The following is a 17,500-nucleotide window of genomic DNA, read 5'->3' as shown; positions in this document are numbered from 1 at the left end:
GAGCCCGGCCCGAGCCCGGTCCGACCCGAGCCCGGCCCGAGCCCGGCCCGAGCCCGACAGTTAAAATCTTATTTTGTTCTCATACTTATGACACGTGTACATTTGTTTGTGTGGAAAGCCCTTTTTTATTAAAGTGATACTTCACCGATTTAGCATTACGGTTCGTATCAGTAGAAAACACACTATTATTACTGAATGACCGACTCCAAAGCAGTCGAAGCAAGTGCATTCTGGGATTTGGTGTCTTTCATCCACATGAGCCAAAAACCCATTTTCTGGCTTTTCTCAGCCTATCAGCCACCAATTTCAAAGAAAAAGAAATTCACATTTTTACTGCATAAGTGACCCAATTTAAAAATATATTTGTCTTTCCAACGGTGAAATATCCCTTTAAGCAGCTGTAGGAAGGCATTCGGAAACGTCAACAGATGAGGCATCAACACACCTGGGGCAACAAGCACACGTTAATAAGCTGTTTCATTTAAAATGTTCAACACCTTATCGCACCTTACCTGTCTTCTTAAACCAAGGACCCCTTAACTGAAGGAGAGATGGAGCAGGGACCCCTACTACTAATATTGTATAAAATGAAGTTTTAATTAAACCGGGCTTACAATAAAGTGTAGGGCGGCCTAAAGCCTTTATACCTTTTTAGTGCAGAGAATACTAAGCTGTCAAAATAATAATTGTTGTCGTGATTTTATAACTATTTTAATGTTAACATACATGTGGCACAGTGAGTCCTTAGGATGAACTGTATCTGTGCACAGATGGCTACCTTTTAGACTACCTCACCCATAGGCCAGAGAGCCTATCATCAGCGGGGATTTATATTTGCTAATAATGTTAGATTCATGTTAAGACGTTTTAATTTGAAACAACTATAGACAATAATTTGGAGGCCCCTCTGCAGTGACTCTGAGGACCCCCTAAGGGGCCCGGACCTCCTGTTGAAGATCTCTGCTCTAGTGTGTATAATGCTGTTAGCTCAGCAAACAACAGACACATAACATACAGGATCCAGTACAGGCTACACTTACAGTCAAAAACATAACAAACTAACAAAAGATCTGAAAAACAAACTGAACATACAGTACAGGAAATACTAGACGTACCTTCTGCATATTTATATAGTGCCTAAACCTGATTGGTGGATCTACAATCAAACAACCATGTGTTGGCATACCTGTTGGCTGTGTATCACAGATCGGCCCACAGGTGTGGTCATGTGACAGTCAGCGCTTTGGAATTGCAAGGAAGTGACATCATGATTTACTTCTGACATTGTGCTGATAGTGGTGCACATCTGGGCTGATGTTTAGCTCTTTGAGTGTAAGGGTTAGATAACTGTGCGATACGTCTGATTTCAGTGTGTAAGCGATCGGTGTAAACTGTCAAACTAAAGAACACGATGTTAAAAAATCATTCCTTTCAACTGGAAACGCTAGAGAACATTAACAGAGGAGGAGAACAAATACAGCCGAGACAAAGGAAAAGGAGGAGAGAAAGGTAAATATTGACTCTCCGCTAGCAGATCCTGTACATTAACACTGTGTGTGTGTGTGTGTGTGTGTGTGTGTGTGTGTGTGTGTGTGTGTGTTTGGCAAACATCATTTGCCTGTGTGTAATCACTGTATTGTATTGTCGGGGACTAAACAGATTAAAGCCATTTTGACTAAAGGAAATAATCACACACACACACACACACACACACAGACACACACAAACACACACACACACACACACACACACACACACACACACACACACACACACACACACACACACACACACACACAGAGATAGACACATACACATTGACATACACACAAAAAGTCTGTCTAACTATCTTTGTGGGGACATGTCATTGACATAATGCATTCCCTAGCCCCTTACCCTAACCTTAACCATCACAACTAAATGCCTAACCTTAACCCTTACCCTAACACACACACACACACACACACACACACACACACACACACACACACACACACACACACACACACACACACACACACACACACACAGTCTGTCTCTCTCTGTCTGTCTGTCTGTCTGTCTGTCTGTCTCTCTGTGATCTACATATAAACTAGTTCTGTGTGTCCCAGAGCAGATGGAGTAACTTTCTGTTTTCAGCATCTGGACTCACATCACTCACACACACATCATTAATATTTCATCCAGCCCTCCGGAGGTTTTCATTGGTCCATCTGGGTCTGAACACTCAGACCTGACCCAGGACCAGGACCTGAATCAGGCCTGGTGTAGCAGCCTGTAACTGAGAACCAAACCTCGGTCTATTTCTGGATGTTTTAAGACCTTTATAAAAACTCTGCTTCAGATAATAATAATAATGATTTGTGTCTGATGAGTTTTTCAACTTCCTCTTTAAAAAACAAAAAAGGATTAATGTCAAACTGACAGAGTGCCCGTTGGAGGATAACTTTGGGGGGTTTCAACCTGGACCCTATGTCTCCATGTGTCAACAGTCTCTGAATCTGGTCCATTATTAAACCAGAACCGAGCTGTAATGTAAGCCTACAGGACTAATTAGCAGCAGTTAGAGTCCACTAAAAGTTCTGTTGTTGCTGCTGAAAGACTCAGATTATTATTCTGAGAGTCTGACAACATTATGGGCCAACCAATTCTAGAGGTCAGTGATGTCATTTACAGCAGTGCCTAAAACTCTCTCCTGAAAACACTGGATGTTCTCTATTCGTTGCACAGATGCACATCTTCACGTACATAGCTATCATATCGGTTTATTCTATTTTTGCACTATTCACCTGCCCTAGTATGCTCAACCGTTATTTCTTCCCACCTCTGTTGCCACACAGTTTTTGCACATCTACATCACTATCTAACTGTATATTGACTATATCGAGTCTTTACTACATCTCAGCATTTAGATAGTCTGTCTATTCTTGTATACTGTGTTATTACTGATCTACAGCACTTAATAGACAACTTGCACTAACGGTATTTTGACTCCCCACTACACCTCAGCATTTATACAGACTGTCTATTCATATACCTTGTGTTATAACTAGGGCTGGGCGATATGGAGAAAATCAAGTATCACGATATTTTTGACCAAATACCTTAATATCAATACCGCAACAATATTGTGGTGTTGACTATCGGTGCTTTCACAAAATATTTACACAATGAGATTTTACATAAATAATCATCAGTAATGTGGATATAATGACTAAGTGGGTAAAGGTGAATAATAGAACAGTTACAACAGTCTGGTTCAGAAAAGTACATCACTTTACTGTAATGCAGCCTTTAAAACCAGGAGAAGACAACACTTATATCACGATATTACGATATCCAAAATCTAAGACGATATCTGGTCTCATATCACGATATCGATATATAATATCCATATATTGCCCAGCTCTAGTTATAACAAGGGTTGGGAATCGTTTGGATTTTATTGTTCTATATCTATGGGTCACATGCTTATTTCACAAATAAGAGGACATTTTTATTTTGATTTAAAGGTGGGTTGCAGTTTGACGAGGCTTTTTCAACGTAAAATAAAGCCACACTAGAGCACTGCTTACTGTGCTCCATGGCTGCAACACAACAAGCGCCTGGTCGCTACGGAAACCAAAACTTGTGCATGTTAAATTGGGAACCCGTGATCAGATTTGAAACCAAAATCCTCCAAACGATTCCAATAAAGAAACGATTCCGATGGAATCGTAATTTTTGAAACGATTCCAAGTAAGCTTCAGCTCTCGATGCCCAGTTATAACTGATCTACTTCACTAACTAGACCACTAGACTAACTGTTTATTGACTCTCTACACCATCTCAGCAGTGATATAGACTCTCTGTTTATGTATATTGCACATCCATCGACTTACTTACACCTCACTACGTACTGGCATTTGTAACGCCCACTTATTCTGCACTTTATGTAGCATATTTCATTCAAAGTGGACAGAAACTAAATAAAACTATCAAAAGCCGTCTTGGTTCATCTTTCCACTGTTCCAACAATCACCACTCTGGTTTGGTTGAAATAAACCCTTAATTCACCCATTTACATGTGGAGATATGCTGGCTCTATACACGCTAAAAGTCCTGATTATTTACATGGAGTCTGGTGGAGATATGCTGGCTCTATACACGCTAAAAGTCCTGATTATTTACATGGAGTATGGTGGAGATATACTGGCTCTATACACACTAAAAGTCCTGATTATTTACATGGAGTCTGGTGGAGATATGCTGGCTCTATACACACTAAAAGTCCTGATTATTTACATGGAGTCTGGTGGAAATATGCTGGCTATATACACGCTAAAAGTCCTGATTATTTACATGGAGTCTGGTGGAGATATGCTGGCTCTATACACACTAAAAGTCCTGATTATTTACATGGAGTCTGGTGGAGATATGCTGGCTCTATACACACTAAAAGTCCTGATTATTTACATGGAGTCTGGTGGAGATATGCTGGCTCTATACACGCTAAAAATCCTGATTATTTACATGGAGTCTGGTGGAGTTTGGTGATGGTGATTTGAGGGCTGTTTCTGTTGTCAGACACTTAGAATAATAATCTGAGCCTGTCAGCGACAAAAACAGAACTTTTAGTGGAGGGAGTTAAAGTGATAAGACACACATATCATCTCAGTCGTACCTCTGAACTTTTTGGGAGGATTCTCCAGATCCCCAGCAGCCGGTTCCACCACGCAGCGGTCATCCACCAACCTGCAGAAACCAAACACAGCATTCAGAGATTAGTTTGGTTTAGTTTTTGTGACAAATGTGAAGACATTACGTCCAGAGGGTCCTGAGATATGGTGTTCGGGGGCACAAAAACTACAACACAGTAAACGTCTACAAAAGCGACGTAAACACTGAGAAAGTGTTGCCAAAAATCGCTGAAAAGTGTCGCCAAAAAATGCCAAAACCATTGAGAAAAAGCATCGCCAAAAACAGCGAGAAAAGGTTGTGAGAACACGAGTTGCGGGCTGCCTGGAACGCAGCATACATCTCTAAATAAACTCGTCGGACCAACACACCGGCGGCGAGTAGGGCTGTGCAATTAATCGATATTTAATCGTGATTATGATTTCGGCTCCCAATGATCACAAAAGCAGAATAATCAAGAAATACGATTATTTAGCTCATTACGTTTTGCACATAAACTCTTATTTTCTCTTGTGTTCTGAATTAAAGAATAAAGTTTTATTAGGAAAAGTATTAAGACAAATTTCACAGTTCTATGTGTTTTTTTTACTGTTGATTTATTTATCTTTTTTCCACTGTTTTTTAAGTTCAATAATTGCAACATCTTTCTAGAAGTTAAATAATCGTGATTTCAGTATTGACCGAAATAATCGTGATAAAAAATGTTTTCATCATTGAGCAGCTCTGGCAATGGGACAAATGCAAAACCTGTAAATTAGTTATGATGCGTTCCATAATAATGTTATATGTATAAAACGCTGCATCATCCCAACAATCACCTTTTATATAAAAACATTCAAACTACCGTTTCCAATGTCAACAACAAATGTTTAAAACTTTTTATCTTCACTACAAACCCAACTATGAGTCAAACTTTCGAAAACTGACTCTAAGAGAGAGAGAGAGAGAGAGGTAATTAGAGCAAATCTCTGTTACCATCAGTGTTTAGGCAACACACACACACACACACACACACACACAGACACACACACACACACAGACACACACACACACACAGGGCCTCCTGCAGAAAGTAGTTAATGTGTGTATGAATGGACTGGTAATCCTCTGAGTGCTCACTGCATGAAAAGACACATTTAAGTGTGTGTGTTTGTGTGTGTGTGTGTGTGTGTGTGTGTGTGTGTGTGTGTGTGTGTGTGTGTGTGTTTGTGTGTGTGTGTGTGTGTGTGTGTGTGTGCATGTGTGTGTGTGTGTGTGTGTGTGTGTGTGTGTGTGTGTGTGTGTGTGTGTGTGTGTGTGTGTGTGTGTGTGTGTGTGTGTGTGTGTGTGTGTGTGTGTGTGTGTGTGTGTGTGTGTGTGTCATGACTGACTCGTTTTTCAGAGCAGGAAAGTAAAAGTTTTAGGACTTTTATTGTGAAGTAGACACCGTTCCAACTTCAAGTCTATGGAGCTAAATCGGGGCCAAATGTTTTGTTCATTTGAAAAAAATATATATAGTTGAAAAAATAAAGCTTGAAATTGAAAATTTAAGTTTTGGTCAAAACTTGGAAAAAATAAAACCATGTATTCAAACTTAAAATAAATGTACCAATTTTTCTTTCAGTTTGAATAAAATATAGATTAAATTCTGGAATTATTTTGAATAAATTATAAATTTTCATTTTTCACTTTAATATTTGTTTTCAGTTCCACATTTCATGTTTTCAGATTCAAAACTTATTTTTTTTACGCCTTAAAATCTTTTTTTTTTTCAAATCTTTTTTTTTTTTTTTTCAGATCTGTTTTTCACTTTCAGATAATTTTTTTTCGGTTTCAGACTTTTGGCCCTGATTTTGCGTGGGGGGCGTGGCTTCAACTCAGAGGGGCGTGGCATTATGAGTGACAGCCTAACAACGAAGGCAGAAGACTCCTCTGTCATGTTGACTTCAGGAAATGGTGTTACTGTGAGAACTATGACTGAATGCTTTCTATCCACTATATACATGTGATGTTTACTTAATAAACTGATGCAAGTGACAAAGTTCCATTTAAAAAAATGTATTGGACAACACATGGTACCAATTACACTATAAGAGCAATAAACTGATTGTGCAGTTCGGCAGGAACAATGACTTCTCCCACTTCCATGTATGACATTGAATGTAGCACCACAGTATTCACTCGGCAGTCAGCATAGCGTCCGCTCCGCCAAGGCATCCTGCTGGCGCAGCCCACAGGTAGGACATGTGAAAGATATTAGCCTTTTGAATAGATACTTTGGGACATTATCCCGCAGTGGCATTTTTTTGTCATTAACACATAAAGGGAAAATAGGTGGACAGCTGGAAATGAAGCATCGCTAGCACAAAAGTTAGCATTAACTAACGTTAGCTTCACACTAGCTGGTGTTTTTACACCAATTTTAGTGTCCAGCTCAAGTTTTTGACTTTAACGTGTAGTGGTCTTTGTTAACCTCTGTTTGTCAGAATGACCATAACTCGACAGTGGCTGCCTGCAGCCGTACAGCCTAATAAATGTAAAACATTATAGATAACTAACATTCCTAGTGTTACCTTTTCATGGTTAGTTTAAACAACATACCTTGTCCTGGTCTGCTTTGTTAATCAATCAATCAATCAAAGCTTTTATTACGGACACACACGGTCCAGAAAACAGACAGTAAGACATACAAATACAAAAAGACAAGTTAGTGTATTCTGATACTTAAGTTAGGCTGTGGTAGAAGCCTTCAAAGTTTGCCCACTTGGCATATTTTGTAAGGCATAACTGTCATGCTGTTACATGTAACGTTATAGTGTAAAACGTAATTTATCAGGTCAGAGCATTAATGTAAAGTCATATTTGTCTACTCTATAAAAGGAGACCTTCTTCACTGCAGCCAGTGTCAAGTTATGGTCATTCTGACAAACCGAGGTTAACAAAGACCAATACACGTTAAAGTAAAAAAACTTGAGCTGGACACTGAAATTAGTGTAAAAACACCAGCTAGTGTGAAGCTAACGTTAGTTAATGCTAACTTTAGTGCTAGCGATGCTTGATTGCCAGCTTTGTCCAGCTGTCCACCTATTTTCCTTTTTATGTGTTAATCACAAAAAAAAATGCCACTGAGGGGATAACGTCGCAAAGTCCATCCATCCATCCATCCATCTTCGTCCGCTTATCCGGTGTCGGGTCGGCGGGGAGCAGCTCCACAGGGGACCCCAAACTTCCCTTTCCCGAGCAACATTAACCAGCTCCGACTGGGGATCCCGCGTTCCCAGGCCAGGTTGGAGATATAATCCCTCCACCTAGTCCTGGGTCTTCCCGAGCCTCCTCCCAGCTGGACGTGCCTGGAACACCTCCCTAGGGAGGCGCCCAGGGGCATCCTTACCAGATGCCCGAACCACCTCAACTGGCTCCTTCGGCGCAAAGGAGCAGCGGCTCTCTCCGAGCTCCTCACGGATGAGTGAGCTTCTCACCCTATCTCTAAGGGAGACGCCAGCCACCCTCCTGAGGAAACCCATTTCAGCCGCTTGTACCCTGGATCTCGTTCTTTCGGTCATGACCCAGCCTTCATGACCATAGGTGAGGGTAGGAACGAAAACTGACCCGGTAGATCGAGAGCTTTGCCTTCTGGCTAAGCTCTCTTTTAAATCTATAGATTGAATGCAATACCGCACCCGCTGCATTCTCCGACCAATCTCCCCGCTCCATTGTCCCCTCACTCGCGAACACAACCCCAAGATACTTGAACTCCTTCACTTGGGGTAAGGACTCATTCCCTACCTGGAGAAGGCATTCCATCGGTTTCCTGCTGAGAACCATGGCCTCAGATTTAGAGGTGCTGATCCTCATCCCAACCGCTTCACACTCGGTTGCGAACCGATCCAGTGAGTGCTGAAGGTCGCAGGCCGATGATGCCATCAGGACCACATCATCTGCAAAGAGCAGCGATGAGATCCCCAGCCCACCAAACTGCAACCCCTCCCCACCCCGACTTATCCTGTCCATAAATACTACAAACAGGATTGGTGACAAAGCGCAGCCCTGGCGGAGGCCAACCCTCACCTGAAAAGAGTCCGACTTACTACGAGAACCCGGACACAGCTCTCGCTTTGGTTGTACAGAGATTGGATGGCCCTGAGAAGAGACCCCCTCACCCCATACTCCCGCAGCACCTCCCACAGTATCTCCCGGGGACCCGGTCATCGCCTTCTCCAAATCCACAAAACACATGTAGACCGGTTGGGCATACTCCCAGGCTCCCTCCAGGATCCTTGCGAGAGTGAAGAGCTGGTCCGTTGTTCCACGACCAGGACGGAATCCGCATTGTTCCTCCTCAACCCGAGGTTCGACTATTGGCGAACCCTCCTTTCCAGCACCTTGGAGTAGACTTTACCAGGGAGGCTGAGAAGTGTGATACCCCTATAATTGGCACACACCCTCTGGTCCCCCCTTTTAAAAGGGGAACCACCACCCCAGTCTGCCACTCCTTTGGCACCGTCCCAGACTTCCACGCAATGTTGAAAAGGCGTGTCAACCAGGACAGCCCCTCCACACCCAGAGCCTTGAGCATTTCTGGACGGATCTCATCAATCCCGGGGCTTTGCCACTGTGTAGTTGTTTGACTACATCAGTGACTTCCGCCTGGGAAATCGACGACAATCCCCCATTATCCTCCAGCTCTGCCTCTAACATAGAGGGCGTATTAGTCGGATTCAGGAGTTCTGCAAAGTGCTCCTTCCACCGCCCTATTACCTCCTCAGTTGAGGTCAACAGTGTCCCATCCTTACTGTACACAGCTTGGATGGTTCCCTTCCCCCTCCTGAGGTGGCGAACAGTTTTCCAGAAGCACTTTGGTGCCGACCGAAAGTCCTTCTCCATGTCTTCTCCAAACTTCTCCCACACCCGCTGCTTTGCCTCTTTCACGGCAGAGGCTGCAGCCCTTCGGGCCCTTCGGTACCCTGCAACTGCCTCCGAGTCCTCCGGGATAACATATCCCGGAAAGACTCCTTCTTCAGTCGGACGGCTTCCTGACCACCGTTGTCCACCACGGTGTTCGTGGGTTACCGCCCCTTGAGGCACCTAAGACCCTAAGACCACAGCTCCTCGCTGCAGCTTCAGCAATGGAAACTTTGAACATTGTCCACTCGGGTTCAATGCCCCCAGCCTCCACAGGGATGCACGAAAAGCTCCGCCGGAGGTGTGAGTTGAAAGTCTGTCGCAAAGTATCTATTCAAAAATGCTAATATCTTTCACATGTCCTACCTGTGGGCTGGTGCCAGTGAATACTGTGGTGCTATAAGTCATACATGGAAGTGGGAGAAGTCATTGTTCCTGCCGAACTGCACAATCAGTTTATTGCTCTTATAATGTAATTGGTACCATTTGTTGTCCAAAACATTTTTTTAAATGGAACTTTGTCACTGGCATCAGTTTAAGTAAACATCACATGTATATAGTGGATAGAAAGCATTCAGTCATAGTTCTCACAGTAACACCATTTCCTGAAGTCAACATGACAGAGGAGTCTTCTGCCTTCTTTGATAGGCTGTCACTCATAATGCCACGCCCCTCTGAGTTGAAGCCACGCCCCCACGCCAAATCAGGGCCAAAAGTCTCAAACCGAAAAAATATCTGAAAGTGAAAAACAGATCTGAAACCGGAAAAAAAGATTTGAAGCCGTAAAAAAGATTTGAAGCCGTAAAAAAAATAACTTTTGAATCTGAAAACATGAAATGTGGAACTGAAAACAAATATAAAAGTGAAAAATGAAAATTTATAATTTATTCAAAATAATTCCAGAATTGAATCTATATTTTATTCAAACTGAAAGAAAAATTGGTACACTTATTTTTAGTTCAAATACATGGTTTTATTTTTTCCAAGTTTTGACCAAAACTTAAATTTTCAATTTCAAGCTTTATTTTTTCAACTATATATATTTTTTTACGAATGAACAAAACATTTGGCCCCGATTTAGCTCCATACAAGTCTAGTTTAGTGTACTCTGGGTCGATCCCCTTTCTCCAACGTGAATGGAGTGAAAACACTGAGCTCCTGTGATGACTCACACGTCAGCTGACTCGTGTTTTGCATTTCTGGCCAATTACAAACCCAAGCCACAGCCGGTAAACAAATCAGCTGTCTGGGAGTGGCTGGGATCATCTGCTCCAGTAACTGAAGCCAGGGGACAAACAAGCACATGGTCCACACAGCTGGAATGTAACTAAGTACATTTACTTAGTTACTCCAGTACTGTAACTAAGTACATCTACTCCAGTACTGTACGTCAGTACCAAATGTTGAGGTACTACTTGAGTCTTTTCTTTTCATGCACACACACACAGACACACACACACACACACACACACACACACACACACACACGTGCACACACGCACATGCACAGACACACACACACACACACACACACACACACACACACACACACACACACACACACACACACACGTGCACACACGCACATGCACATGCACAGACACAGACACACACACACAGACACACACAGGCGCACAGACACACACACACGTGCACACACGCACATGCACAGACACAGACACACACACACACACACACACACAGACACACACACACACACACTCACACAGACACACACACACAGACACACACACACTCATTTGACCTGAGGACACCAGGAAGGTTATAAATGTTACTGCCATTCATTCATTTGTTCACCGTTTACTTCCATTCTCCCTCTATTGTTCTGGTTTTCCTTCTTAACCTCTTTCTTATCGTTTTTCCGTTTAACCTTTTTACTACGTCTCTCTCCTTCCTGCCTTTCTTTCCTTCAAATGTCTCCACTTTCCAAAATGTTCTTTTTTTCCCGTTCTCTTTCGTTTTTGTCTCGTTTTATTTTTTCATTTTGTTTCCCAGCGTTTCTCCCCTTCCCCTCCTCTCTTTAATTCCTCTCTTTTTCTTTCTTTCTTTCTTTCTTTCTTTCTTTCTTTCTTTCTTTCTTTCTTTCTTTCTGACTTCCTCTGACTCTCTCTGACCGCCCACGGAGTCAGCCGTCACTTCTTTTGTCTGCCTGACAGGTGTGTCCCAGGTGTGCTGATTGCTCTATTCACAGGACTGACACACACACACACACACACAGACACAAACACACAGACACACACACACACACACACTTGCACGCACACACACACACAGACACAAACACACACACACTCGCACGCACACAGACACACACACACATTTGTTTGACTATCTTTGTGGGGACTTGTCATTGACATAATGCATTCCCTAGCCCCTTACCCTAACCTTAACCATCACAACTAAATGCCTAACCTTAACCCTTACCCTAACCTTAACCATAACCTAATTCTAACCCTAATCCTAAAACCAAGTCTTAACCCTCAAACAGCCTTTTAAACTTGTGGGGTCCAGCATTTTGGTCCCCACAAGGCTGTGCAGACCCTACAAGTAATAATGTATTTTCCGTTTTTTTTGGACCCCACAAATATAGTAAAACAGGTACACACACACACACACACTCTCTCAGGTATGCTGACTCCGTGACTAACATGTCTGAATTCATCACCTCCTGTCTGTCTCTCTTTCCTGTCTGTCTCTCTGTTCCTCTGTCTCTAAAGTCTGTTTTCATCTATCTGCACTAACACGCTGCTGCTGCTGCTGCTTAGCTTTACAGTTCTTGAAGATCGCTGACACACTGATTATTCACACTGATTATTCACACTGATTATAAACACTGATTATTCACACTGAAATTATCTAAACATCAGCCCAGATGTGCACCACTATCAGCACAATGTCAGCCGTTCACACCTTTTTTTTCCCTAACAATACTATTATTATTAATATTCCACACACTTGTATACATTAGACACAGAAGTATATCATGATGTCACTTCCTTGCAATTCCAAAGCGCTGTCACACGACCACACCTGTGGGCCGATCTGTGATACACAGCCACCAGGTACGCCAACAAATGCTTAATTGTAGGCCCACCAATCAGGTTTAGGCACTATATAAAATGCAGCAGGTAAGTTCACCTGCCTTCAACCCAAATGAAAGGAGTCAGAAGAAGAGGGAGATGGAAAGGGGGGAATCCACAGAGGAGGAGAAGGAGGTAGAAGAAGAGGTATCCCTGGAGGACTCCTGGGAACAGGTCGACCTGCAGCAGTGGAAGGATGGCTTCCACGTTCAAGACTTCCCACGGGGCCTTCAGTGTTCGGGTTATACCGTGAGCTTCGACTGGTGACGTCACTAATTCCTAGAGGCTTACTTCTGACTCACACAAACATGCCTGGTGTCTGCCACTGGCCCTGTTCTCTTCATATATCAATCAATATCTTCATAGATCATATATATATATATATATAATATATATATATATATATATATATATATATATATATATATATATATATATACACAGTAGGTATTACAGCTACGGTAGCCTTCACGCTTCAAAAAGCCACTCTCTTGCTCTTTTCAAGAAGACTCCTGTTCCTGAAATGTGGATTTTGAATCTGTGTGGTCCTCCATGTTTCCTTCTTCAGGAAGCTACGATTAGCAGCATTAGCAGCGTTAGCAGCGTTAGCAGCGTTAGCAGCATTAGCAGCGTTAGCAGCATTAGCAGCATTAACATCGTTAGCAGCAGCTGAGAGTTTATCATGTGACAGAGAAAAAAGTAAAAGGTGGAGCAGTATGTCCTGTATGTCCCTTATATACACACACACACACACACACACAGACAGACACACACACACACACACACACACACACACACACACAAACACACATAAACACACATACACAAACACACACACACACACCCCAAACATGCCTGATGGCTGCCACTGGCCCTGGTCAGTGTTTTGAAATGCATTGCGTTGATTCATGTGTTAACGTCAAACATTGGATTTCGGATAGGCTAACATTATATTTTATTACATTTATTTCAGTACCCCCTCCCTCCCCCAAAACTATTATTTTCATCCCTTTTGGGAGGGTCCAAGTCTCATCTAGGGTGGTCAGACCTCCCCAATACCCCCCTTAATTCGAACAGTGGTTGTCTCGCCAATGAGGACATATATCGCCTGTGAAGGTGATGAAATTCTCTGGCCAGATGCAGCTAGGATAATGTCTAGTATTTCCTGTACTGTATGTTCAGTTTGTTGGTGACTGTAAGTGTAGCCTGTACTGGATCCAGTCAGTCATGTGTGTCTGTGTTGTGCATCACACTACTGTAGTAGCTGTATGAAAACTGGGACATGTTGTTGTTGTTGTTGTCATCATTCTCCATGTTGACATGTTGACTGATTTGGGTATTTTTAAATTCAATTTTATTCAACCTTTATTTAACCAGGTAGGCCGTTGACAACAGGTTCTCATTTACAACGGTGACCTGGCCAAGAATAAAGCGTAAGGGTACAAGACAACATAGAGTTACACATTCAATACAATACAGCAATACAGAATACAATAGGCTACATAAAGGCTACAAATAGGCTACATAGAGGCTACATAAAGGCTACATGAAGGCTACATGGAGGCTACATGAAGGCTACATATAGGCTGCTACATAAAGGCTACATGAAGGCTACATGGAGGCTACATGGAGGCTACATAAAAGCTAAATAAAAGCTACATAAAGGCTACATATAGGCTACATAAAGTACAGATCAAGTAGGCATTACAAAGCCGGTGCAAAGTGAGGTGTTAGTAGGACAAAGGGTATGTGAAAGTCATATGGAGAGAAAGAAATGGTATTTCCCTCAGTGTGCAGCATTGGTCTGGTGCAGTGTAGCTTAACCAATCGAAAAAAAAACTGTAACGTGCTGCTGTTAGAGGGAGACACGGGAATCAGCTGTCGCTCCCATCCCATCCTGAGCCCACGAAAATACTCTCATCACCTCCCGATCACGGGACTGCCCCCCCCCCCCAAATAAAATCCTGTCCTGCAAAATCTAGAGAGAAAGACTCCTGAATCCCATCCTGCTCCCGTTAGGTTCCTGTGTGTGTGTGTGTGTGTGTGTGTGTGTGTGTGTGTGTGTGTGTGTGTGTGTGTGTGTGTGTATAAGTGTGTGCGTGTGTGTGTGTAGGTATGTGTGTGTGTGTGTGTGTGTGTGTGTGTGTGTGTGTGTGTGTGTGTGTGTGTGTGTGTGTGACTGTGTGTGTGTGTGTGTGTGTGTTTGTTGTGTGTGTGTGTGTGTGTGTGTGTGTGTGTGTGTGTGTGTGTGTGTGTATCTGTGTGTGTATGTGTGTTTTTGTATAAGTGTGTGTGTGTGTGTGTGTGTATGTAGGTATGTGTGTGTGTGTGTGTGACTGTGTGTGCGTGTAGGTGTGTGTGTATCTGTGTGTGTGTGTATAAGTGTGTGTGTGTGTGTGTATGTAGGTATGTGTGTGTATGTGTGTGTGTGTGTGACTGTGTGTGTGTGTGTGCGTTTGTGTGTGTATCTCTGTGTGTGTGTGTGTGTGTGTGTGTGTGTGTGTGTGTGTGTGTGTGTGTGTGTGTGTGGGGTTAGGGTTAGGTAGGGTCAACAACTGTATCGGGAGTTGTAAGTGGTTCTCTTTCCTAAAACCAAATGTCTCGCAATCTTTGGGACCACTCACCGCGTTGCAGCATCATTTCTTAATTTAACCTCCGTCTCCGTCCCACTCCCGTTGATTTCTCTTTTCTCTTTAACATATAAACTCTGATATTGGAGCAGAACGATAACATATAAACTCTGATATTGGAGCAGAACGATAACCTATAAACTCTGATATTGGAGCAGAACGATAACCTATAAACTCTGATATTGGAGCAGAACGTTGACATATAAACTCTGATATTGGAGCAGAACATATAAACTCTGATTTGACATATAAAACTCTGATATTGGAGCAGAACGATAACATATAAACTCTGATATTGGAGCAGAACGTTGACATATAAACTCTGATATTGGAGCAGAACGTTGACATATAAACTGATATTGGAGCAGAACGTTAACATATAAACTCTGATATTGGAGCAGAACGTTAGCATATAAACTCTGATGTTGGAGCAGAACGTTGACATATAAACCCTGATATTGGAGCAGAACGTTGACATATAAACTCTGATATTGGAGCAGAACGTTGACATATAAACTCTGATATTGGAGCAGAACGTTGACATATAAACCCTGATATTGGAACAGAACGTTAGCATATAAACTCTGATATTGGAGCAGAACGTTGACATATAAACTCTGATATTGGAGCAGAACGTTAACATATAAACTCTGATATTGGAGCAGAACGTTGACATATAAACTCTGATATTGGAGCAGAACGTTGACATATAAACTCTGATGTTGGAGCAGAACGTTAGCATATAAACCCTGATATTGGAGCAGAACGTTAACATATAAACTCTGATATTGGAGCAGAACGTTGACATATAAACTCTGATATTGGAGCAGAACGTTAACATATAAACTCTGATATTGGAGCAGAACGTTGACATATAAACTCTGATATTGGAGCAGAACGTTGACATATAAACCCTGATATTGGAGCAGAACGTTAGCATATAAACTCTGATATTGGAGCAGAACGTTGACATATAAACTCTGATATTGGAGCAGAACGTTAGCATATAAACTCTGATATTGGAGCAGAACGTTAACATATAAACTCTGATATTGGAGCAGAACGTTAGCATATAAACTCTGATATTGGAGCAGAACGATGACATATAAACTCTGATATTGGAGCAGAACGTTGACATATAAACCCTGATATTGGAGCAGAACGTTAGCATATAAACTCTGATATTGGAGCAGAACGTTAACATATAAACTCTGATATTGGAGCAGAACGTTGACATATAAACTGATATTGGAGCAGAACGTTGACATATAAACTCTGATATTGGAGCAGAACGTTAACATATAAACTCTGATATTGGAGCAGAACGTTGACATATAAACTCTGATATTGGAGCAGAACGTTAACATATAAACTCTGATATTGGAGCAGAACGTTGACATATAAACTCTGATATTGGAGCAGAACGTTAACATATAAACTCTGATATTGGAGCAGAACGTTAACATATAAACTCTGATATTGGAGCAGAACGTTGACATATAAACTCTGATATTGGAGCAGAACGTTGACATATAAACCCTGATATTGGAGCAGAACGTTAACATATAAACTCTGATATTGGAGCAGAACGTTGACATATAAACCCTGATATTGGAGCAGAACGTTAGCATATAAACTCTGATATTGGAGCAGAACGTTAGCATATAAACTCTGATATTGGAGCAGAACGTTAACATATAAACTCTGATATTGGAGCAGAACGTTGACATATAAACTCTGATATTGGAGCAGAACGTTGACATATAAACTCTGATATTGGAGCAGAACGTTGACATATAAACTCTGATATTGGAGCAGAACGTTGACATATAAACTCTGATGTTGGAGCAGAACGTTGACATATAAACTCTGATATTGGAGCAGAACGTTGACATATAAACTCTGATATTGGAGCAGAACGTTAACATATAAACTCTGATATTGGAGCAGAACGTTAGCATATAAACTCTGATATTGGAGCAGAACGTTAACATATAAACTCTGATATTGGAGCAGAACGTTGACATATAAACCCTGATATTGGAGCAGAACGTTAGCATATAAACCCTGATATTGGAGCAGAACGTTGACATATAAACTCTGATATTGGAGCAGAACGTTAGCATATAAACTCTGATATTGGAGCAGAACGTTAGCATATAAACTCTGATATTGGAGCAGAACGTTGACATATAAACTCTGATATTGGAG

At 41.9% G+C, this 17,500-nt stretch overlaps 1 protein-coding gene across 1 annotated transcript in view; it reads right to left on the bottom strand.

The window, feature by feature from the left end:
* itpr3 (inositol 1,4,5-trisphosphate receptor, type 3) overlaps nucleotides 1–17,500 on the bottom strand; it is a 167,048-nt gene that overhangs the window by 142,724 nt on the left and 6,824 nt on the right. Inside the window, 1 exon segment of the mRNA XM_028582667.1 lies at nucleotides 4,664–4,734. Coding sequence (XP_028438468.1) covers nucleotides 4,664–4,734 — 71 coding nt within the window.

This window comes from Perca flavescens, chromosome 7 (assembly GCF_004354835.1).
Source record: "Perca flavescens isolate YP-PL-M2 chromosome 7, PFLA_1.0, whole genome shotgun sequence".
Taxonomy (NCBI): Eukaryota; Metazoa; Chordata; class Actinopteri; order Perciformes; family Percidae; genus Perca; species Perca flavescens.
Note: the sequence above shows the minus strand (reverse complement) of the source record. Positions and strands in the feature narration are given on the sequence as shown.